The sequence below is a fragment of the Clarias gariepinus genome, chromosome 12 (genome assembly GCF_024256425.1).
Source record: "Clarias gariepinus isolate MV-2021 ecotype Netherlands chromosome 12, CGAR_prim_01v2, whole genome shotgun sequence".
NCBI lineage: Eukaryota > Metazoa > Chordata > Actinopteri > Siluriformes > Clariidae > Clarias > Clarias gariepinus.
The window spans coordinates 30,368,123-30,392,749 of NC_071111.1; the positions used below are offsets into that span (position 1 = coordinate 30,368,123).

General features: G+C 37.6%; 1 protein-coding gene across 1 annotated transcript in view; it reads right to left on the reverse strand.

Moving 5' to 3' along the window:
* Window positions 1–924: 924 nt before the first annotated feature.
* Window positions 925–24,627, reverse strand: part of LOC128534528 (NACHT, LRR and PYD domains-containing protein 12-like) — a 238,989-nt gene continuing 215,286 nt past the window's right edge. The window contains exon 13 of the mRNA XM_053508986.1: window positions 925–1,629. Coding sequence (XP_053364961.1) covers window positions 1,617–1,629 — 13 coding nt within the window. The 3' untranslated portion in view covers window positions 925–1,616. The remainder of the gene's footprint in view (window positions 1,630–24,627) is intronic.

The window sequence follows — 24,627 nt, forward strand, 5'->3', positions numbered from 1 at the left end:
TCTGAACTTTCTTCCACCCTTCATGTAGAGAGGCTTAGATATAGTATGTCTGGAAATATAGATCAATTTGAAGTTTCTTGGCGGCCTCTTTTCAACTACCTGTTAAAAATCTCAGATAATCGCGAAACTACTTGAAACCTTGTAATCGTAGTGTCGGTTTTAATACACCATTTCTTTTAGTTCGTTCTCTGTTTTTATTTTTATTTTTTACTTCCCCTGTCACTTTTGCTTTAAGTACCTAGGTGATTATATACAAATAGTTGTATTTTTATTGCCACTATTATTCATAATGTCATATTGAGTAAAAATCTATTTTTGATCTTTTTTGCCTTTACACAGTGAAGTGGTTGACTGAAGGAGATACTGTTCTTTTTTTTTTTTTTTTTTCTTTTTGTTCTTACACTTCTGTAGGTGTGTTTTGTCTGGTTTTGTGATTGTGTTCTTTTTGTATGTCTGAAAATCAAAAAACTACCACAATAAATATAATAAAAAAAACAAAACAAAACAAAAAAAAACAACACTTCTTAACATGATCTGGGCGGCATAAGATACCTGTTGTGTAGTAATGAGCAGTGTTACAGTAACTAACTAGAAAGAGAACATGCAATTCAACTTTTTTAAAGCACAAAGAAATAATATTTTATTGCATCAGATGTAACTGTGACATCCATAATTTGTCAAAAGTTCCAGAATATAAAATATGATTACAGTATATTACAATGAACACTGAGTAACTTATGGAAACATTTCTGACCATAATTTGCAACATAAAAATTACAACAATAATTTCTTTTCTGAAAACATCACAAAAGTAAAAAAAAAAAAAGGCACTTTAAAAAATATATATTCTTATAGAACTGTTGCCAAAATAATTTGGCAATAAAACTCATGTTACATACTCACGTTAGACTTAATGGATAACATTGGATAGTATGTAATTTTATTTCTTCAAAATGTATTTTTTGATACAATTGCACAAAGCGTGTAAGTATCTAAGTACAATAAAATTTTATTTCAAAAAATTAAGCAAAAGAGCGATATTATGCATGTGTAAATAGATTTTAACATATAAAACTTAAATATTAATTACAAACAAGGAAATCAGTCATGTTAGAACAGTAACTTCAGGTTAATTGTTTTATTTATTTATTTTTTAAAGAATAGTCCTAAAGATGTAGAGTAAAAGCACAGGTACACGTGTCTGTAACTCCACTTGTTTGTGTTTGTTACATAAAATTGTGATGCTAGTAACAGTTCATCCTCAAATTATTCCTACATTTACTGCAGGCTGAGAGTCGCTCCATGTTACCTCATGAACACACAATGCTCCATCCAGCTGTGAGTTATTTGGGAAGAAATCCTAGTGAGAACAACGATACATGTTCATATTCAGTCCAGTTGAAGATAATGTGGTTTTTGACATGCTGCTCCAGATAATCTTCCAGGTGTTTTATGGGATTGAGGTCTGGGAATCTAATCCAGGGATCAGAGACCATTATACACTTATACACTCCTCATGTTTCTGGAGTCTGTTTAATGTGTTATATCCCCTAAATGTTCTTTAACATGGAAATACAGGAACACCAGAGTCTTCATCACACTGACACAGATGTTCATCATCGATGGAAACTAAAAGAAAAAACATGAATTATTATCCACAAGCTGATCTGTTGTCCTTCATGATCATCAGCATGTAATCATCTCATTTCCAAGGGAAACATCATCACCTCCTGTTTGACTTATTACAGCTCAATGTAACATCTTTAGAAATTGTCATTGTAATAAACTTTCATGAGAATTGAGAAGAAAGTGTACTGTTGATCAGAAACAGGGTAAAGCAGAGATTGTTACTCATTTGTGACATTTTGTAGACTCTGACTGACTCTCGTAACATCAATTTTATATCAATACACTTTACTGAAGACAAAACAGCATCAAAGACAAGTGTTAGAAAAAATCTGACTAAATGAAATATAGTGATGTTTTCTATAGCTGATTCTATTTTATAACCTTTTAATTTAGTTCTTATTGGAACTAAAGGGAAATGTACAGACTCATGATAATGAGGTTAAATGATCAGTTGTTTACTTTAACATTTCTTTAAAAAGGTCTTTACTTACGTCAGTGTCTGTAGTTTGTAATGTTCATTATCCTTAAGAGCAGAGAGACGCTTCACTCCTGAGTCCTCTACATTATTATAGGACAGATCCAGGTCTCTCAGGTGTGAGGGGTTTGATCTCAACGCTGCAGTCAGAGCAGCACAGCCTTCATCTGAGACACTACAACCATACAACCTGTAGAGACACAATGACACACACTTCACTCTTGATCTTATACAGAGGAGTAACAGCACTGACACTGATCTGGTTAGAGACAGTTTGTCTGGTTGTGGACTGAGGATCACACACCAAGTCATTAAAATTTACTCACTTACATTCTCAACAAAATCTAACAGCATTCACACACTTTCTTGAGAAGATCAGACTGTCAGTAATCAGACTTTGTGTGCATTTTATAGAAAAAGATCAGACTCTAATTATCTTTTGGAGAAGTTGTTATCTCACTGGTTCATGTACTTTTTAAAACCCAGACTGTGAATGTGTAAATGATTTATTCAGTATTGACCAGAACAAATGTGTCTGTGTTTTATTTATACACAATGTGTTTGTTTATTATTATGATCAGAATGCAGATTAGATCATAGTTTATTATTAACGATTTATAATAGAATCTTACTTCAGTGTCTCCAGTTTACAGAGAGGATTCTCCAGTAGATCAGAGAGACACTTCACTCCTGTGTCTCCTACATCATTGTAGGACAGATCCAGGTCTCTCAGGTGTGAGGGGTTTAATCTCAGAGCTGAAGTCAGAGCAGCACAGCCTTCATCTGAGACACCACAATTATACAACCTGTAGAGACACAATGACACACACTTCATCAACAGATTATCTTTGTTTAAGGCTTACTTTAAATACGATGTGTAAAATGAGCTAATTATTTGCAATAACATGGGGATTTAATATCACCTGAATATTCTAATTAACAATGTGATTAAAATTATCATACTGTCACAGCGTGCGCCTAAATCTGTTATTGCTCCTGGTTCACTCCTTACGCTCCCTACGCAGGTGGCCTCCCCTTCCGCAGGTGTGCACTGCCTCCGGACCTGCACGTGCACACCCTCACTCTGTTCTTCCCTTTTATACTTTCTCCTTCCTTTAACCCTTTCCTACCCAATTTGTCCTAAATAAAACGACCCTTTCACCTGTAAGACCTTGCCTTGAGCCCATGCAAGTATTAATCATTCATTCATTAAAAAAACTTAACGTCTGAAAAAAATTTATGTCTTTTTACAACCAGATGACTTGGTGATAATTTATTGGTAAATAAAATGTTCCTGAAGGTTCCCTCCCAGCTCTATCTGGGCGCGACCACAGACGGGAGTCCCTTTCTGAAGTCCATTGCCTGGGATCAGGGGCTTTAACGCGATACACTCTGCGTCCTTTTCCTCTTTGGCGGTGGGGATGAGAAGGCGGGCTCTAAGCAGGAGCAAAGATGCCGCGGGAGCTTGTGCAGTTCTTTTCCCACACTGTCCGCATTGCAGAGATGAAAAAGGCGTCATTCTGGTCCTCTTGGGCGCACAACATCGTCCTGTTCCATGTCACTCTCCGTATAGCTCCACCGCACAACTCTTTGCTTTGTTTCCAGACCTCGGATTAAACTGGTAACACTGGTTAAATATTCTGCCTAATTTTATAAAGTTTGTGAAATTAGCACTCTTAATTATGTGCTATTTTATCCTCCTCTCTAAAATTAGCAGCGTGTGTGTTGGGAGCAGGTGCCAGGTCTCCAGTTTTCATGAGAATTTGAGCTACTTTTGACTCACCAGTGTGGACTGATTTCTTTGACTATGGATTGTAGTTTATCTTACCACAGTGTCTCCAGGGTACAGAGAGGATTCTCCAGTAGATCAGAGAGACACTTCACTCCTGAGTCTTCTACATTATTATAGGACAGATCCAGGTATCTCAGGTGTGAGGGGTTTGATCTCAGAGCTGAAGTCAGAGCAGCCCAGCCTTCATCTGAGACACCACAATTATACATCCTGTAGAGACACAATGACACACACTTCATCAATAGATTTAAATTTTGGTTTAAGACTTACTTTGAAAATGATTTGTTTGTAAAATTAGCTCATTAATTGACATGGAAATTTAATATTTACATTTAGGCAGACGCTCTTATCCAGAGCGACTTATTCATATTTTTGAGCAGTTGAGGGTTAAGGGCCTCGCTCAAGGGCCCAACAGTGGCAACTTGGTGGTTGTGGGGTTTGAACCTGAGATCTTCCGAACCGTAGTCCAATGCCTTACCACTGAGCTACCCCTGGCTAATATATCATTATATAACCAAATATCATTTGACAATTCTAATTAACAATGTAAGCAAAATAATCAAACTGAGAGTTATATTTAGTTTCTCTTATCTATTGTGTACAGATTTACAGAAATAAATAAGATTTATTTTATTGCAGAACCAAAGAAGTAAAAGTCAGAATCGTGATGAAAACCAAATACTATCATGAATTAAAAGATACACCACAAAAACAATAGGACACTTATTTTAAAGAAAATTAACATTCATGTCTGTTTTAAGCCAGAACACTTGGTGATAATTTGTTGGTAAATACATTTTTCCTGTATTATTAAACACATGGAGTGCAACAAATGTTCATTTATTAAGTTAATCAGCTTCTGCGGACTTAACTTTACAGAAAATAAAAATTCTATAGGAAAATTAAATATAGAAATGAAATTTCTTTAAAAAAAAGTGTGTCTGGTTACATATTCTGCCTAATTTAATAAGGTGTGTGAGATTAGCACTCGTCAGTTTTACATGTTATTTTGTCCTCCTCTCTAAACCAGGTGTACATTAGCAGCGTGTGTGTTGGGAGCAGGTCCCAGGTCCCCAGTGTTCATGAGAGCTACTTCTGACTCACCAGTGTGGACTGATTTCTCTCTGTGGGGACTATACAGTCTTTGTAACAAAATCTAATAACATTCACACACTTTATTGAGAAGATCAGACTGTCAGTAATCCGACTTTTTATTTTAATTCATGTTCTTAAAATAGAATCTTACTTCAGTGTCTCCAGTTTACAGTGAGGATTCTCCAGTAGAACAGAGAGACACTTCACGTCTGAGTCTCCTAGTTTATTATAGGACAGATCCAGGTCTCTTAAGTCTGAGAGTTTTGATCTCAGAGCTGAATTTAGAGCAGCACAGCCTTCACCTGAAACACCACAACGGTCCAACCTGTAGAGACACAATGACACACACTTTATTAACAGATTTTTATCTTGGTTTAAGACTTACTTTAAAGACGATGTGTTTGTAAAATGAGCTCATTATTCACATTGACATGGAGATTTAATATTCAACATACAAAGAACTTTATAAATCTCACAGGGAAATTGCTTAAATATCACCTGATTATTCTAATTAACAATGTAATTAAAATGATAATACATGAGTGTTATATTTAGTTTCTCTTCTCGATTGTGTATGAATTTATGATAATGCTAAATCAAGGAAGTAAAAGTTAGTAATAAAAGGAATCGTCATACAAATTAAAAAAACAAATAAAAAAAAATTTACATTGATGACTTTTTACCACCAGATGACTTGGTGATAATTTATTGGTAAATAAAATGTTCCTGAATTATAAAACTCATGGAGTGTAAAAATGTCTACAAATTGAGTTCATCAGCTTCTGCAGGTTTAACTTCACAGAGAATAAAAGTTCTACAGGAGAATGAGATGAAAACAGAGGATCAGAGGTGCTGAGCTTTTAGTGCATTTTAAAAAGGATCTGACAAAAAGTGTGGAGAAATCAGAAGTGTGTCTGGTTACATATTCATATAATAAAGTGTGTGAGATTAACACTCATCAGTTTTACATGTTATTTTGTCCCCGTCTCTAAACCAGGTGTAAATGTTGGGAGCAGGTTTCAGGTCGCCAGTGTTCATGAGAACTTGAGCTACTTTTGACTCACCAGTCTGGACTGATTTCTTCGCAGTTGTGATATTTTATGTACATTATTTTAATTGTAAACCTGCACTGTGATCTCCTCTCATACACACACCTGTTGATCCTGTTCTCACCTTCAGCTTTGTGTTTCTGTCTGACTGTGTTTGAGTCAGTAAGTTTATTTATAGGTATTCTTTATTTATAACAAAATGTTTAATTATACAAGACCATTTTTTATCTTAGTGACAAAACTATTGAAAATTCAATAGACAAAAGACTATAAAAATCATACACACTATTTTGTACAATCCATTATTTCGCTTAAGTGCCTTTAGCTTTGATTATGATACACAATGTGGTGTTTAGTTCATGTTTAAAAATGATTCTTCACGCTCCCAGAACCACTCTTTTAAAAGTTGAGTCCTGAAACACAGATCATAACTTGAAGCCTTTTTTTTCTGATTAGCCTCCCTGATCTCTTAAGGCTACACAGCTGTTTAGTCCCAATCCCTTGGGTTGTCCTCACATTGTGTGTGTGAAGATGTTCTTGCTTTTACTATTAAACATAGCCGCAGGTTCTACTATTGTTTTTAATAATTTGTTTTCACTAAGGGCTGCACGGTGGTGTAGTGGTTAAGCACTGTCGCCTTGCAGGGTCCGGGTTCGATTCCCAGCCAGGGACGATTTCTGTCTGTGTGCATGGAGTTTGCATGTTCTACCCGTGCTTGGTGGGTTTCCTCCAGGTACTCTGGTTTCCTTCCACAGTCCAAAGACCTGCAGATTAGGCTAACTGGTGTTCCCGAATTGCCCATAGTGTGTGATTGAGTCTGTGAGTGTGTGTGTGAGCACTGCGAAGGATTGGCACCCTGTCCAGGGTGTACCCCGCCTCGTGCCCTAAATCTCCTGGGATAGGCTCCAGGCCCCTCGTGACCCTGAATACAGGATAAAGGAGTAAAGACGATGAGTGAGTGTTTTCACTAAGTGTTTAAGTGATCTCCCAACACACTCATTCAAGATATTTCTCTGACTGCATTTATTTCTCAGAGATGTTGGTTCACTACGACCCTTTCAGGTTTTAATAATGCATTGGACAGTTTTTAGCCCAATTTTAGTAGTTTCAGCTCGTCCTTAGTTGTTTTCTTCGCTTGTCCAGAGTGTCACAAGGAGACGAGTTCATTTACAATCACTCTCATCAACTCATTTGTGACATTTTCTAGATTCAGTCTGACTCCCTGTCTTCTGACTTCACATGAATTTTATATCAACACTTTACTGAAAATAAAACACCTTTTAAACCAATGGAAAAAATCTGATTATATAAAATATAGTGACATTCCGAAAGATGTTGAAGATTTAAAGATATTTTTTTGGCAATAAATTATTATTAATGTCAATAAAGGTTTTATTTACTAATCTGGTAATCTGATATCTTGAGAGAAATGTACAAATGAATGTTAAAGGGATTAACAGATCATTCTTATACTTTTGCAACATTAATTAAAAGAGGTTTTTACTTACGTCAGTGTCTGTAGTTTGTAATGTTCATCATCCTTAAGAGCAGAGAGACGATTCACTCCTGAGTCTCCTACATAATTACAGGACAGATCCAGGTCTCTCAGGTGTGAGGGGTTTGATCTCAGAGCTGAAGTCAGAGCAGCACAGCCTTCATCTGAGACACCACAATTATACAACCTGTAGAGACACAATGACACACACTTCATCAACAGATTATCTTGGTTTAAGACTTACTTTAAAGATGATGTGTTTGTAAAATGAGCTCATTTTTCACAATGACATGGGGATTTAATATCACCTGATTATTCTAATTAACAATGTAATTAAAATTATTAAACTGAGTGTCACAACTACAAATTGAGTTCATCAGCTTCTGCAGGTTTAACTTTACAGAGAATAAAAGTTCTACAGGAGAATGAGATGAAAACAGAGGATCAGAGGTGCTGAGCTTTTAGTGCATTTTAAAAAGGATCTGACAAAAAGTGTGGAAAAATCAGAAGTGTGTCTGGTTACATATTCATATAATAAAGTATGTGAGATTAACACTCATCAGTTTTGTTATTTTGTCCTCCTCTCTAAACCAGGTGTAAATTAGCACCCATTTAAAAACGACATTATTTTAATTATATCTGTATAATAAACATACAGTAGTGATGGTGCACTGTGATCTCCTTTCATACACACACCTACTGATCCTGTTCTCACCTTCAGCTCTGTGTTACTGTAGGAACGTGTTTGAGTCAGTGGGTTTATTCATAAACTTCATGACAAAATGTTAAATAATACGAAACTGTTTTAGGATCTTAGTGAAATAACTATTGAGGAAAACTGCATGGTTTTAATCCTGCTCGTCATGTCTACAGCTGCTTTCGGCGACCCTGTTTATAACAACTAGACAGAGACACTGAAAGAACATTTACTCACAGAATAAACAGATTTTTGTTTCCCCTAAAGCAGTGTTTCCCACATCAAGTATACAGAGCTTGTAAACTGTGCATTTGGGTTTTCTGATATGTAGAATTAAACTCATTATTACTTTTAGAAAATGTAAATTTTAGTACAACTAGAATGACAATAAAAAAAAAATGCACATATTGATATATATTATGTCCTTGATGTAAAATGTATGTTTGCTGACAGAGAGGGTTTTCATCACGGGTCACTTTATTTAAGACTGTATAGTTAATGGATGCATTCTTCTTCTTCTTCTTATTATTATTATTATTATGATTATTATTATTATTATGGTCACACGTGATCTTATAAATCTGTTCCATTTCTTGCCTATATGATCCTTTTTACAATTTTTGCTTAGTCATGTGTGTATAGTTAGTTAAAATTAAATTTACATTGAGTTCTTTGTATTGAAGATTATATTGTGCTAAAAAAAATTCACTCTATATTGCACAATCCTGACTCATATACAGTATATTTATTAAAACATAATAATGCAAAGAATGGCTAAAAATGCTTTGGGGTTTAAGGACTAGGGCTCTCTGACAAACAGTGCCATCTACACTAAAGACTGTTTAGTATTTTTATATACTTCATCATATATGGGGAGGTTTAGTAGGTTGGATTTCTGAAATGTGAAATTAATAGAAAATAAAATAAATCTACATATTGTGTTAAATGTCATATATATTTGTTGTTAGTTGTGTATAATAGACCACTTTTGTGCTGCAGGTAACACGGCTCCGCTGGATACGACCACAGGTATATCTCACACCCGTGGGAAAATTATTTTAACTTACTGCCTTAATAAAGTGCCCAGGGAAGTTTCACTTTTAATTAACCATGTGTTTAATGAAGAGATGTAGATATGTAGGTTGCTGATGACTAAACTCCATTACAAAATTGCTTTGTAATGATTTGTAAAGATTTCAAGCTTCATTATTTAAACAAATTCCAACCCCCAGTCACATCATACAGTCCACCCAGGTGTCCCTAGTTGATCACCACGGCTAACCTTTTACACACGTGTACATCTTAATAATTCATTTATTAAAATTAAACTGTCAAATGGGAAACTTACTTTACATTCTGTACAAATATCATTACAATATACAGAATATACAGAGTTTAGCAGTGTGTGTCAACACTTGTGTGTTATATTGTTGATCAGCTCTTACCCTTATGGCATTTCATTCATTAGTCTTAATCATCTGGATTATGCACATATTAAGCATAATGAGCAAGATCACACACTTAAGATGTATACTCAGCAAAAAAAGAAACGTCCCTTTTTCAGGACTGTGTATTTCAACAATAATGTTGTAAAAATCCAAATAACTTTACAGATCTTCATTGTAAAGGGTTTAAACAATGTTTACCATGCATGTTCAATTAACCATAATCAATTAATTAACATGCACCTGTCGAATGGTCGTTAAGACCTTAACAGCTTACAGAAAGTAGGCATTTAAGGTCACAGTTCTAAAAACGCAGGAGACTAAAGAGACTTGTCTACCTACTGTGAAAAACACCCAAAGAAAGATGCCCAGGGTCCCTGCTCATCTGCGTGAACGTGCATTAGGCATGCTGCAGGGAGACGCCTAAGACGGCGCTACAGGGAGACAGGAAGGACGGCTGATCATCCTCGCGGTGGAAGACCACGTGTAACAACACCTGCACAGGATCGGCACATCCGAATATCACACCTGCGTGACAGGTACAGGATGGCCACAACAACTGCCCGAGTCACACCAGGAACACACAATCCCTCCATCAGTGCTCAGACTGTCTGCAATAGGCAGTCCATGAGGAGGAGATGCACTGCAGTACTTCAAGCAGCTGGTGGCCACACCAGATACTGACTGGTACTTTTGATTTTGAGCCTCCCTTCATTCAGGGACACATTGGGAAACATTTTTAGATCATGTCTTATGGTGTTGACTCTTTTAGTGTTCATACAAATATTTACACATTAAGTTTACTGAAAGTAAAAACAGTTGAAAGTCACAGGATGTTTCTTTTTTTGCTGAGTATATATATACATTTTCCCGCTCAGTACCTTAGTCAATGTTACTATTAGAATTTATTCACAAATTTTACATTTTGTCCCTTCACATAGTTTTAAGGTCTACCTTCAGTCTGAAACACAAACGGATGTCTGTTGAAATATTTGAGGTTTGTTTATAGTCATTCTGGTGTTAATGTGTTGGTGTGTTTCTATTATTCTGGCCGTGAGAGAGCAGTTATACTGGAGTGTCACACTGACGTCAGAGTTCCAGTGAAGTTTCATAGAGAGAGGAGCATTTCAGGGATTTTAAATCCTGAAGGATCACTGATGGATCTCTAGCAGAGTCCCAGAATGCATTGCTGTTGTACAACAGGTTTGTGTTGTTTTGGAGTTTTTGTTGAAATATGGTACAAAAACATAAACATATAGTGTTGCGCATAAAAGTTAGAAAAACAATGTTGTGAAGGGAAATAGGATTGTTTTTGTGGCGTCCATCAGCGAGTAGCATGTTTCGACAGAACACCAGCTATGTGATGACAAGCATGACTGTTAGGGAAGGGAATCACTAGTTGAGTGCACCATCTGTAGGATTATAGAGGAACTGCAACATATTACAGACTCAAATGCAAACATATATAAATAATTTTAAAATAAGTATTATACAATATACAATATTGTATATAATTTACAATAAATCGATTTGACAGTCAGCATGGCGATACGTATATGGATTGTTACATAAAAGAATCATGATACGTAACTGAATTTATTTATTTTTTCTCATCTCTAATGACTTTGTTAGTGGTTAATATCTGTGCAAAATTGATGCTTTGGAAACAGTTCTGTATGAGCGGAGTGTAAGAACAAACAGGTTAGAAGACTGGACTAATTAAAGAACTAAAGCATCGTTGTTTTAAGATAAAGAGGAAACAAGTTAAACCCCACTGGTGGATAATGGGGCAGTGGTGGCTCAAACAGTTACTGATTGGAAGGTCAGGGTTCAAGTTCAACCATCATAGTGTGAAATACACTTTTACTGACATTATATATTTAATGCATTCTTTGGAAAAAAACTTAAAAAAAAACATATTATTTTAGTTATCAGTGGTAGGTTTCTCATCTGCCATGCGGAAGGCCTGGGTCTTCAATTCCCAGCCAAACCCCAAACCCCAGTCACTGGATGCAGTGCTGGTCCCAAGCCCGGATATAATGGGAGGGTTACGGCAGGAAGAGCATTGACATTGATAATAAACCTAAAACTTCTGCTTTAGTCTTACTATTAGAGAATGTGTCTTACTGAGGAGCAGGTCATGTGACTCTTAGAGAGATGATCTTACCTCAGTGTCTCCAGTTTACAGAGAGGATTCTCCAGTACAGCACAGAGACACTTCACTCCTGAGTCTCCTACATGATTATGGGACAGATCCAGGTCTCTCAGGTGTGAGGGGTTTGATCTCAGAGCTGAAGTCAGAGCAGCACTCTCAACTGGAATTGTGATCCACATGATTCTCATGTTTTTCAACCAAAACTTTTGTTGCACTCAAGTTAAAAAAAGTGTCTCTGTGTAAGAGCTACTGTAGAATCAACACGTCAGGTTTATTTGACTAAAACAGTTATAATAGTTATATAAAAGTTATATCCCAATTATAACTGTACTGTACTGTACACACCTGTCTCTATTCACACAGAGGTATATATGTTAGTGTGTGTGTGTGTAAGAAATGTACCTTTTTCTGATAAACAAAATAACAAACTAACACATGCAGTGATAAAGTGAGAAATTTCATTCATTCATCTCGTTATTATCTAGAGACACTTTTCTCACACATACACAATTTATTATTATTATAATTTTTATTTATTTATTTATTTATTTTATTTTATATATATATATATTTTTTTTTGTGAATTTCTTTCATCTTTGTGAAGCTGCTTTGAGACAATGACCATTGTTAAAAGCGCTATATCAATAAAATTGAAATTGAAATTAAAGTCTATACTCGCTGCTAAACGAAAGAACAGAAGAAAGTGTAAGAGTTTGACGCGTGCGCACTGAGGGACACGGAGAGCATGAAAAGGAGCCAATCAGAAACAGGTTGTCAGCATGTACCCCCTCCAGCTTCTGATTGGCTGGTACTGTCCCTCCTCTAGCATCTGATTGGATGGAATTACAGTTTGATCTGAATGCAGGGAAACACATGCACGTGAATCTCCGTCAGAAATGAGATGCGTCTGGATTTTTTCCCTGATCGTTTATTATTATGACCTGGAGGTGGATTAGATCATGTTTTGGTATTACTGGTTTAATATATATAATATAATCTTACTTCAGTGTCTCCAGTTTACAGAGAGGATTCTCCAGTAGAGCAGAGAGACACTTCACTCCTGAGTCTCCTACATGATTATAGGACAGATTCAGGTCTCTCAGGTGTGAGGGGTTTGATCTCAGAGCTGAAGTCAGAGCAGCACAGCCTTCATCTGAGACACCACAACGCTCCATCCTGTAGACACAACAACACACTCCATAAACTTTTTCATCTTGCTTTCAGATTTACTTTGAAGATAGTGTGAATGTAAAATGAGTTTATTATTTAGATTGACAGTTTAATTAGTTTCTCTCATCTGTTGTGTGTGATATTAAACCATCAGCAGCTGAAGCTAAAACAGGGAACAGACTGACTATGACCTTTAATCAGAGCAAGACAAAGAGAGTTTTATTTTAGTCTCCAGTGTTGGAGAAGTTATTTAAAAAAGTAATCTACTACAAATTACTAATTACTACTTTAAAATTGTACTTTGATTACGTTACTGATTATTACATGTAAAAAGTAATCAGATTATTAATTACGTTACTTTGAAAACATCTGCATGCGTCTATAATGGGCGTGTAACATGTTGTCTAACATGTTGTCGCTCCTCGCTCACTCCGTAGGCTCCCTATCCCTGCTGCTACAGTATGTCCTCCAGGTGAAGAAATTAAAATAAGTATAAAACACTCTACAAGTATAAATCCACTAACATGGCCTGTAGAGCCGCTACTAGTTTGGGAAGTGGATTGATGCAGCCTAGTTTGTACCATAGCAATGATTTATAACCAAAGTTCTTCCTTTGTACGACTTTTTTGAACAAGCCATTTTTATTTATTTATTAACTCAACTTTCTTTAATTCTCTCGACTTGCCTTCTCAGTTCTTTTACACATGGTTAATGTCCCCTAGGTCCACTCCCAGATATTTAAGACTCTCCCTTTAAGTTCTTCATGCTAAGTGGTTTAGAAGCTTGGTATTGATGGACCAAAGATTTTACTTCTTATCTTAAACAGCAAAGTTCCTATGGTGAGTATAGCATGCTGGACCGACCAGCTCTGACTAATACCCCTATAGCCTTTAAAAAGGTACACATAAACTGCTGTTAGCTTTCATTGCACTCTCAATGTCACTGTACAGAACCTTGACCACAGCTGTGAAGCCCAGGTTAACCCAGGAGGTTCTTCTTCACCATGAACATGAATCATTTTATATTAACCACTCCCAAAGCTCTCTGTGACAGGTACATTGTTTTTTTTCAGCCTAATGATGACCTCATCACTTGGACAGGCTTTTCATGTTGAGGGTTTGAATGAACAGCTACTAAATGCAAATGTAACACTCCGAACCGCCTACAGGCCTTTGATCTGCTTAATTAATCACAGAGTAATGAGGGAACCGGCCGCACCTGTCCATGCAACTACTTGTCAGCCGTTTGTTCCATTATTTATGACCCCATATCGTGTGTGTGTGTGTGTGTGTGTGTAAGTGAGAGTGCGTGTGTGTGTGAAAATTAACTTTGTTCCAAAATCCTTAAACCTGATGGTACACCAGTGTTCTAAACCAAACGTTTTTTTTTTTGCAAATATTTTCATTAAAAAAAGAAAAAACAATACAGTACTTGCAGTTACAGACATACAATTTACCTTTCTTAATTTTTCTAAATAAATATATTTATATATTTAAAAAAAAAAAAAACTAAACAGAAACACTCAAAAAACAAAGAACACCCCTGGGAGATAGTAGGATGTTTAGCAGACTTCCAACAATAATAGACGTCTCGCTAATAAGGATGAGAAAGCTATGATATCCATTTGTGTAGTGACAAGTGAGCGATCAGGAATCCCAAATATAGCAATCAGAGGACAAGGTTGGAGAGTTACCCCAAGAACAGTTGACATAATAGCAAAATAAACCGTCCAGAAATTTTCTAGCTCAGGGCATAGAAAAAACATGTTTAGAGGACCCGAGGAAGATTCCCTTACAAATTTAAAGTGCCGTCTAAACTGAAACCAGATCTTGAGTGTGTTAAGAACCACCTGAGTATCAGTATACAGAGAGGGTTTTATGGGTAAAGAGGAATAGAGCAGAGCCGGTATAGACGATCCCTTACAGGATGATAGCTCCAATTTACACCAAGAGGATTCAGAACCAGAAGATTTTAACCAGTAGCAAAGTTTATGGATGTGAGCAGCCCAGTAGTAAGCTAAAAAATTAGGTAATGCAAGTCCTCCACTGAATTGGCATCTCCGCAGTAAAGTTTTACGAACCCTAGGTGACTTCCCTCCCCAAATGAAAGAACCAATAATCTTGTCCAGTGAGACAAAAAATGTTTTGGTAAAAATAAGGGAATCGACTGAAACAAAAATTTCAAAAGTTTGGGAAGTTCAGATAGATGCTTTGAGTAAATAACATTAAAGAGTGTACGAGTTTTAAAAAACAATTGACGTCCCTTTATAAAGCCATTTTTCTCTTCAGATATAATACCAGGAAGCACATCCTCTCAGGCGAAATGCAATTACTTCAGATCAGTCACATTTTTGCATCGGCATTAAGCAGAGATAATGGCCTGTAGGAACCACAAGAGGTTGGATCTTTGTCATTTTTGAGAAGGAGCGCTATAGTGGCTTGTGTGAAAGTTGGTGGTAATGAACCCCTTTCCAAGGATTCATTAAACACAGATAAAAGCAATGGTGCCAGTTTACCAATAAATGTTTTATAAAATTCAATTGGAAACCCATCAGGGCCTGGGGCTTTATTAGACTGCATGGCTGTAATAGCATTTGATACTTCTTCAACAGAAAATGGGGAGTCTAATTGCCCGGCAATATTAGTATCAATAACAGGGTTTGAAAGATTATGAAGAAATTCATTAATTTTAGCTTTGTCCGTAGGAAATTCTGACTAAAATAACGAAGCGTAAAATGCTTTAAAGGTAGAATTAATTTCAAAGGGATCTGTGGTAATCGTGTCATAAGTGTTTTTAATACTAGGTATTAAACGCGAGGTGGCTTGTCGTCGTAGCTGATGTGCCAACAAGCGACTTGCCTTGTCGCCATATTCATAATATGAGCCACGACTGCGTAGTAACAAGCGCTCTGCCTCTTTAGTTGACATTAGATTAAATTCTGCTTGCAAATCAAGACGCTGCTTTAGTAATTCTGGAGAAGGGTTGAGTGCATAACTTTGATCAAGGTTACTAATCGCAGATGTAAGTTCTTTAAGCCTGGCATTATTCTTTTTATTAGCAAGAACAGAATAAGAAATAATTTGACCTCTCAGGTAGTATTTAAGTGTCTCCCATAGCAAAGAATATGAAACTGAATCCTTTTGATTAAAGGACAAGAAATCCTCAATAGAATTTAAAATGAATTCAATAAATTCTTTATCTGCCAGAAGAAGAGAGTTAAATCTCCAAAGTGGTGGGTTACATTTATAGGTAGAAAGTTGAATATCCAATAGCAGAGGTAAATGATCAGATATTACAATAACAGAATAGTCAAAAGAATTAACACACGAATTAAGAGTTCTGTCAATAAAAAAGTAATCAATCCTGGAATAAGAATGGTGCAAAAAAGAAAATTTTTTGATTGAAGGGTTGCAAAATCTCCATGGATCAATAAGATCGTTCTGTTTCATAAAATCTGAAAATATTTTAGACATAGATGATGGAGTCAGATTACGAGTATATGATTATATCGATCCAAGATTCCAAAAACACAATTCAGATCTCCACCGAGGATCGGCTGGGTATCCAAGAAGGGGATGTTACTCAGCAATCTATTAGCGAATTCAGCATCATCAAAATTTGGGGCATATACATTTACCAACAAAACTTTTTTTTGCATTAGGGTACCAGCAACAATGATGTATCTTACCATTCCTATCAGCGATAACATTGGTCGATGAGAATTGAACTTTCTTATTAATGAGAATGGTGACCCCTCTAGCTTTCAAATTAAAGTTTGAGTGAAAGACCTGACCTACCCAAGGGCTATATAACCTATAATGATCTTTAATGCGAAGGTGAGTCTCCTGTAAAAATGCTATATCAGAATTTAGACGGTTCAAGTGTGTGAAAACCTTAGATTTCTTAACAGGGTTACCCATACCTCTGACATTCCACTAATGAATCTAAGAGGCATGCCTGACCCAGCAATGCTGGGATCTATATTGCCACTAACCATTCAAAAAAAATAAATAAAATAAAAACACAACAGGCAAAATGCCAGTGGTCGTTAAGAGCCGAAATGGGACACCTCCACCCCCAAATACCCCTGAACACAAATACACCCAAAGTCTCCACAAAACAAAGTCTCAGAACAAAGGAGACAGCAGTGGAGACAGCAAAAATGATCCACTAAAGTGAGTGGACTAACTGGAGCCCAGACAAAACAAACAAAAGCGAGAGAAAAACCTCCCACCGACTTCCACACTGTATAACAGTGTGCGTGTAACTATAAATACGTTATATCAAAAACTCACAGTACAGACAATTGTTTTCTCAGAAGGTGAACATTCCAACAAAACAATAAAAATACGTAAAAATACAAATAAACAAGTCCTGTGCAAATAGATGCAGTAAGCATAGAAAAATTGTGCTGGACTAATCCAGAGTACAAGAGTATAATATACGATTTAGTCTTATTATATAAAAATAAATAAATAAAAAAATGCGCATGTAGCGTTAACCCTAATGAGAGCGTAAACACTTAGCAGCATTATAGCACCAAACTGAAGGGCTGTTGATGCTCAGCCAGAGATCACAGTTTTTACATAATCACTGGCTTCCTCTGCTGACACAAAGTTCTTCTCAACATCCTTATATGTGATGCGAAGTCGCGCTGGATGAAACGGGCCGTACCAAACACCTTCAATGCCACGGAGCTGCTGCCTGACCGTATTGAATGCAGCCCGAACGCGTGCTATCTTGGCAGTGTAGTTAGGAAAGACTGAGATGGTCTGGTCTCCAACTTTAATCTGTCAGCGTTCTCTAGTGCGCCATAAAATGTCAACACAGTCAGTATGATAATGAAACCTGCATACAATGGCTCGTGGACGGTCGCCGGGCTTAGGTGTGGGTTGGAGGGTCCTGTGGGAACGATCCAAAAGCGGCTTCTTCTCCAGATTAAAGGGTTCCTTTAGCAAGGAGGCCACGGCCGCAGGGGTGCACGTGTCAGGGCCCTCCGGTACTCCCACTATCCTAACATTGTTACGGCGCGACCTAGACTCCAAGTCTTCACATTTATTTTCCAGCTTGGCTACACTTGCTGTGAGGCACTTGATAGTATTTTTCATCTCGGCTATGTCGTCCGAGCACACAGTAAGCGCGTGCTCCATCTCCCTGACCGTACCTTTTAGCTCAGGGCCAGGAGTAGCTCAGTGGTTAAGGCATTGGACTACAGTTCGGAAGATCCCAGGTTCAAACCCCACAACCACCAAGTTGCCACTGTTGGGCCCTTGAGCAAGGCCCTTAACCATCAACTGCTCAGATGTGTATTGAGATAAAAAAAAAAAAATGTAAGTCGCTCTGGATAAGAGCGTCTGCCAAATGCTTAAATGTAAAATGTAAATGTAAGCTCAGTCACGATAGCATCATTAGCAGCTTTATCAATCGCCAGCTGCGTCTGCACCGCTTGCAAGTCGAACTTAATAGTAGACAAAACATCACTGAGAGTATCCTGAAGTTCTTTTTTAAAAATATCAGCGATATCTTTCCTCAGCGAGGCTAACAACTCGACTTTAAGAGCATCCATATCCGGATTAGCTTGGCTCGAGGGGGGTTTTACAGGTGACAACGCCTCACTCAAGGATGTGGTCGCAGTTTGCAAACTAGGCCTCAGTTGTGTTTGAATAGTACTGCGAGTTTTAATATTTTTTGCTGCCATTTTACGCAGTTCCGAGTAAAACCTCTCAACTCAATGAACTACAGAAAAAAACTGAACTAAAATTATGGACAAAAAGCGCAAATTAATAACAATTTAATCGAAATCGGTGGGAGCTCCCAAACTTACGTCCTACTCCATCAAAGCTCAACCGGAAGTCTAAACCAAACATGTTTGACCAGTGCTGATTTACACTGAAGTGAAATATTCTTAATTGCATAGACGAGTTTTTCATAAGAGAAAAAGAGCTACTTTCTTAGTTGGAGTACTGAGAGCATCAGTGTGAGTGAAAAAATTCATTCACAAAAACCCCTAACCTTAACCCTAATCCTAACCCTAGTGTCTTTAGGAAGATTACACTAGCACTGTTCATTCATGAAGCTGACATGATGTTACTGCACCCACTACATTCCCTCCTGCTGAGCAGCGTTCTTACACACTCATTGTACACACAACACTCACACCTTGTCAGATTGTTATCCCTTTATGAACACTGGTGTCTGAAATGAACACTTTTCCGGCATGATTTGCAGACTCTACTCCTGTAGTAGAAAGTCTCAGTGCCACAGGTGAAGAATGCCAGCCCCCGACTCCGACATTAGAGCTCTTACAGCGGGCCGAGTGGGTGACGACTCGGCGGCATACTCGCCCAGTCAAAGCTAACGCTAAGGCTAGCCCACCGGAGCACACCTCCTCCACACTTCACGTGTCCAACAGGGTTTCTCTCCTCAGTGATGCACCCACTGTGAAACCTGAAAGAGCTCTGGTTATAGGAGACTCGTACTGAGGCACATTAAATTAGCCAGGCCTTTAGGGGCTCCAGCAGCAGTGGTTAGGTGTTAGGTAATTAAATTACTAAATTTAATTACCCAACACCAGGAGCCAGAGCACCGGAAAAGCAGGTAATCTTAGGGCTCTAGGGCAGCATAGGCTCTCTAAGATAGTGATACATTCAGGAGCTACTGATATACACCTTCGTCAATCAGAGGTTAGTAAGAGTAACTTTTCAGAGGTGTTTAAATTAGCGAAGGCTATGTCTGATGTCTCTGGCCCCATCCCAATGTTATGTGGTGACGCAGCTTACAGCAGGTTATGGTCGCTGAACCACAGGATGTCCAGGTGGGGCTCCGAAAATAATGTGGGCTTTATAGATAACTGGAAGACCTTTAAGGGCAAAGCTGGCCTGTTAGGGCGGGACGGTGTCCATCCCACTCGGGAAGGTGCTGCTCTCATTTTTTGTAATATAAAAAGTTAAAGTTAAATCGGTGACAATCCAGAGCCCAGGCCAGGGAGCAGACAGACAGGCTAAACCAACCGTCTGCTAGCTGCATAGAGTCGTCACTCAGGGTTCACCATATTAAACATACTGTGTCTGTTTCCCGAGCTAAGCAAAACTTTAGAAAGACCCAGAAAGTCTGTTTTAGTAATTAAATTAACATAGATACCACAAATTCAGATCACACTGAATACACAGACAGCACCTCTGATCTGAAGCTAGGACTGTTAAATATTAGATCTCTCACATCTAAAGCAGTTATTGTTAATGAAACTATCACAGATCAGGAGTTTGATTTACTCTGTTTAACAGAAACCTGGATTAAACAGGACGAGTATGTAGCTCTAAATGAAGCTAGTCCTCCTGGATAGAGCTACATACACCAGCCTCGGCTAACTGGTAGAGGAGGAGGCGTCGCAGTTATTCACAATGATAATCTGACTATCATATAAAAGCGCGGACACGAATTTAAATCCCTTTCAGTTATGTCGTCATAGTTAGTCAGAGAGAGGCTCCTTTCACACTAGAGATTTAGGCATGAATGTGAGTATGATGATCTTACCACAGTATCTCCAGTTTACAGTCAGGATTCTCCAGTACAGTGGAAAGAGACTTCATTCCTGAGTCTCCTACTTTATTCTTCGACAGATCCAGGTCTCTCAGGTGTGAGGGGTTTGATCTTAAAGATGAAATTAGAGCAGCACAGCCTTCATCTGAGACACCACAATCATGCAACCTGTAGAGAAACACAATGACACACTCTTCATCAACAGATGTTTATATTGGCTTAGGATTTACTTAAAAAAAAAAGAAAAAGTGTTTTAAAAATGTTTTTTTAAGATTATTTTAAAATATTTCATTTTAGAAAACGATATGCAGTAGTTTCTTATTAGAATTTATAAATTTGGTCAATAAAGAGCAAGATGGAGGTGACTGTGGTGAGGACAAAGCTCACCGAGATGGCATGAGGAAGAAACCATTGAGAGGAACCAGACTTAGAAGAGAACCAACGCATATTTGGGTGATACCAGAGAGTGCAACAATAACTAAATAATTCCATGTTAGATGATCAAAACGGTTTAGTCCCAAAACTCCTCAAAGCTAAAATGTCCAAAGCTATTTTTAAGGTTAATATGTGAAACTGTCCTAAATAAAGTGGAAAGGCGAGCAAGAGGGTTGTTCTGAACATTTTCTCCAAAAAATCAAATAGTAAGCAGCGTCAACTGGCCCATGGGGGAAATCTGGGTGTGAGTGATGTTGAACCTAAAACCTCTGCTTTAGTCTCACTGTTAGAGAATGTGTGTTACTGAGGAGCAGGTCATGTGACTCTCAGAGAGATGATCTTACCTCAGATTCTTTACTTTAAAGTGAGGATTCGCCAGTACAACAGAGAGATCCTTCACTACTGAGTCTTCCACTTTATTCCTGGACAGATCGAGTGTTTCCAGGGTCAGATGCACTTCTCTCAGTCCTGAGGATTCTGAGCTGAACAGTGACACCAGAGCTGACACACCGTTCACTCCAACTGAACCACAACTGATTCTGGGAAAAAATAAAAGGGACTAACGTTATTTGTGATTGTATAAATAGGTTTAAATCATTTTAATTTCACATCATTATTCATTATTATCATTATCACCAATCATTATTTTCATTTAAATCTGTAAAGGGTCGACTTTTATTGATGTCACTTACAATATCCACTAAACCTTGTGCTTTTGTAAAAATAAAATAAACAGGGTTCGCTTTCAGTCGTCTCAGTCTCCACCAATATCTTTCTGAAACACGTCGCTAAAATGAACTCAAACTCTACAAATACTGCACAAACACACACACACACACACACACACACACACACACACACACACACACACACACACAAGAAATATATCTATAGAAAGATTCACTTAAAAGTGTCTAATTTTAAATTAAACTTCAGTCAGAAAAAAATATTCAGTTTATTTAATCCGTATGAATCCAAGGAGAGGTACAATCTAATGACCACGCCCCTAACACACACACACACACACACACACACTCACACACAAAGATTGAGTTTTCTGAGTGTTTGGAAGATGTTGCGCTCTACAGAATGTTCTGGAAAGTGGGAGGAGTTTAGCTTTTCCTCAGAACAACACTGACTCAGACAGAGAATGTGTGTGTTTTAAAGATTGTTTTTTGCTCCAGCTGATGTTTAAAGTGGATGGACACACGATAAGTCTCTGTCTGCACCTGTGACAGAGTGTGTGTGTGTGTGTGTCTGTGTGTGTGTGTGTCTGTGTGTGTGTGTGTCTGTGTCTCTGTGTGTGTGTGTGTGTGTGTGTGTGTGTGTGTAAGTGTGTGTGTGTGTGTGTGTGTGTGTGTGTGGAAATGCAGGTGTGTGATGTTCACTTGTGTCTTCAGTTAAACTAGAGCTGCTTTTCGAGTGTAACACAGAGATGTATGACTGTGTGTAGGGTGTAAGTTTCGGCTTTTACAAACATAACACCCTTTTTCCATCGTGCACTGGTTCCTGTCTGCACTGTTTGATCCTGAATGTGAGTTTTTTCACGGCCGTATTCATGTCATAAATGTGTCTCTGTGTATAAGATCATCTGTGTCCCTCTCCACTCAATCCTGGACATTTTTATTATTTTAAAACTAAAACTCCAGGCTACAAGATCCAGTTCACAAAAGTGTATGTGTGTGTGTGTGTGTGTGTGAGTGTGTGTGTGTGTGTGTGAGTGTGAGTGTGTGTGTGAGTGTGTGTGTGAGTGTTCTCCAAGAAGCACATGTGTGATATATGATACTCGGTACTCGTGTGTTAAGACTTGCTTGGTTTCCCAGTAAAACTTCATTCGGAATTTTTGTTAGTCTTGCGGAACACTCGCAAACCGCGTTACTCACAATCCAAGGTTCCACTGTACATCTCCAAACTACAAACTCGTACACACATGCTGTATTACTGTAGCCCAGTCTGTGCTGAAAACAGTGTGATTAGACTTTAACCATGAATATGTAACTGAAAAATACACAAGTGTCAGGACACGTCAGAACCTCTTTAGGGCTCCAAAACCCCCACAGACCCCTAAAGGTTAAGTAAACAAATATGTTTTGCAAATTTTTGCCTTAAGAGCTAAAATTTAGCAAGAAATTAGTTTCAGCATGTGAAGCATTTTCGGTATACGAGTGACCGAGCCGGTTGCACGTACTTCCAGTAGCTGATCAAAACTTATCTGCGTCAGTGGAAATCCAAGTGAAGCGAGTTTATATATTTTTTGGATTTTTTTTTTTTTTGTTATTTTTAGCAAGATTTAGTGATTTAGTAGCATCATGTGTCCCAAGAACATTTGTGACGCTTGTATTAATTAATCCACAGACATTACAAAACACAGTAGTTTTATCTCGTCTGCTGGTTATAACAAAACCCAACACGAATGACACACAAACACTCAATATACCAAACCTAAATGTGTTTTATACAACACTGACCCTGCAGTGCACAAAATACCACTATTTACAACTATATACAAAACATTCCGGTGTGTATCGAAATCGCTGTCCTGTGACACTGTCTCAAAGGTGAGAACCGTAAAAAGACAGAAGGATTCACAGATTCCACAGCGCTGGGCGAAAAATGGTGACTAAAGAAATGTGTATAAGCAACAATGGTGCGTTGGCCTCTTGGTGTATTTGCGGCTTCTCTCTAAACATGGTCATCTGACCTCTCTGTGTCACCAGGATTCCACTCGGGATTTGGACAGAACGTTTTACAAAAGTAAAAACTAAAACACAATCGATAAGAACAGATTATAAAGTATACAACGGCATATAAAAAATTATCAGCAGCTTAATAAAAGCGTTTATGTTGGGAGCAGGTCCCAGGTCTCCAGTGTTCAGAAGAATTTGAGCTACTTTTGACTCACCAGTGTGAACTGATTTCTTAGACTGTGAATTGTTGGTTATCTTACCTCAGTGTCTCCAGTTTACAGAGAGGATTCTCCAGTAGATCAGAGAGACACTTCACTCCTGAGTCTCCTACATTATTCTTCAACAGATCCAGGTCTCTCAGGTATGAGGGGTTTGATCTCAGAGCTGAAGTCAGAGCAACACAGCCTTCATCTGAGGCACCACAATTATACAACCTGTAGGGACACAATGACACACACTTCATCAACAGATTTTAATCCTGGTTTAAGACTTACTTTAAAGATGATGTGTTTGTAAAATGAGCTCATTAATTGACATGGAGATTTAATATCATTTGATTATTCTCATTAACAATGTTGATAAAATAATCATACTGAGAGTTATATTTAGTTTCTCTTATCTATTGTGTACAGATTTATTTTATTACAGAATCAAAGAAGTAAAAGTCAGAATCGTGATGAAAACCAAATACTATCATGAATTAAAAGATACACCACAAAAACAATAGGATATTTATTTTAAAGAAAATTAACATTCATGTCTGTTTTAAGCCAAAACACTTGGTGATAATTTGTTGGTAAATTAATTTTTCCTGTATTATTAAACACATGGAGTGCAGCAAATGTTTAGAAAAATGGAGTTCATCAGCTTCTGCGGACTTAACTTTACCGAAAATAAAAATTCTATAGAAAAATGATATAAAAACAGAAAATCAGACGTGCTGAGACTTTTGTGCATTTTAAAG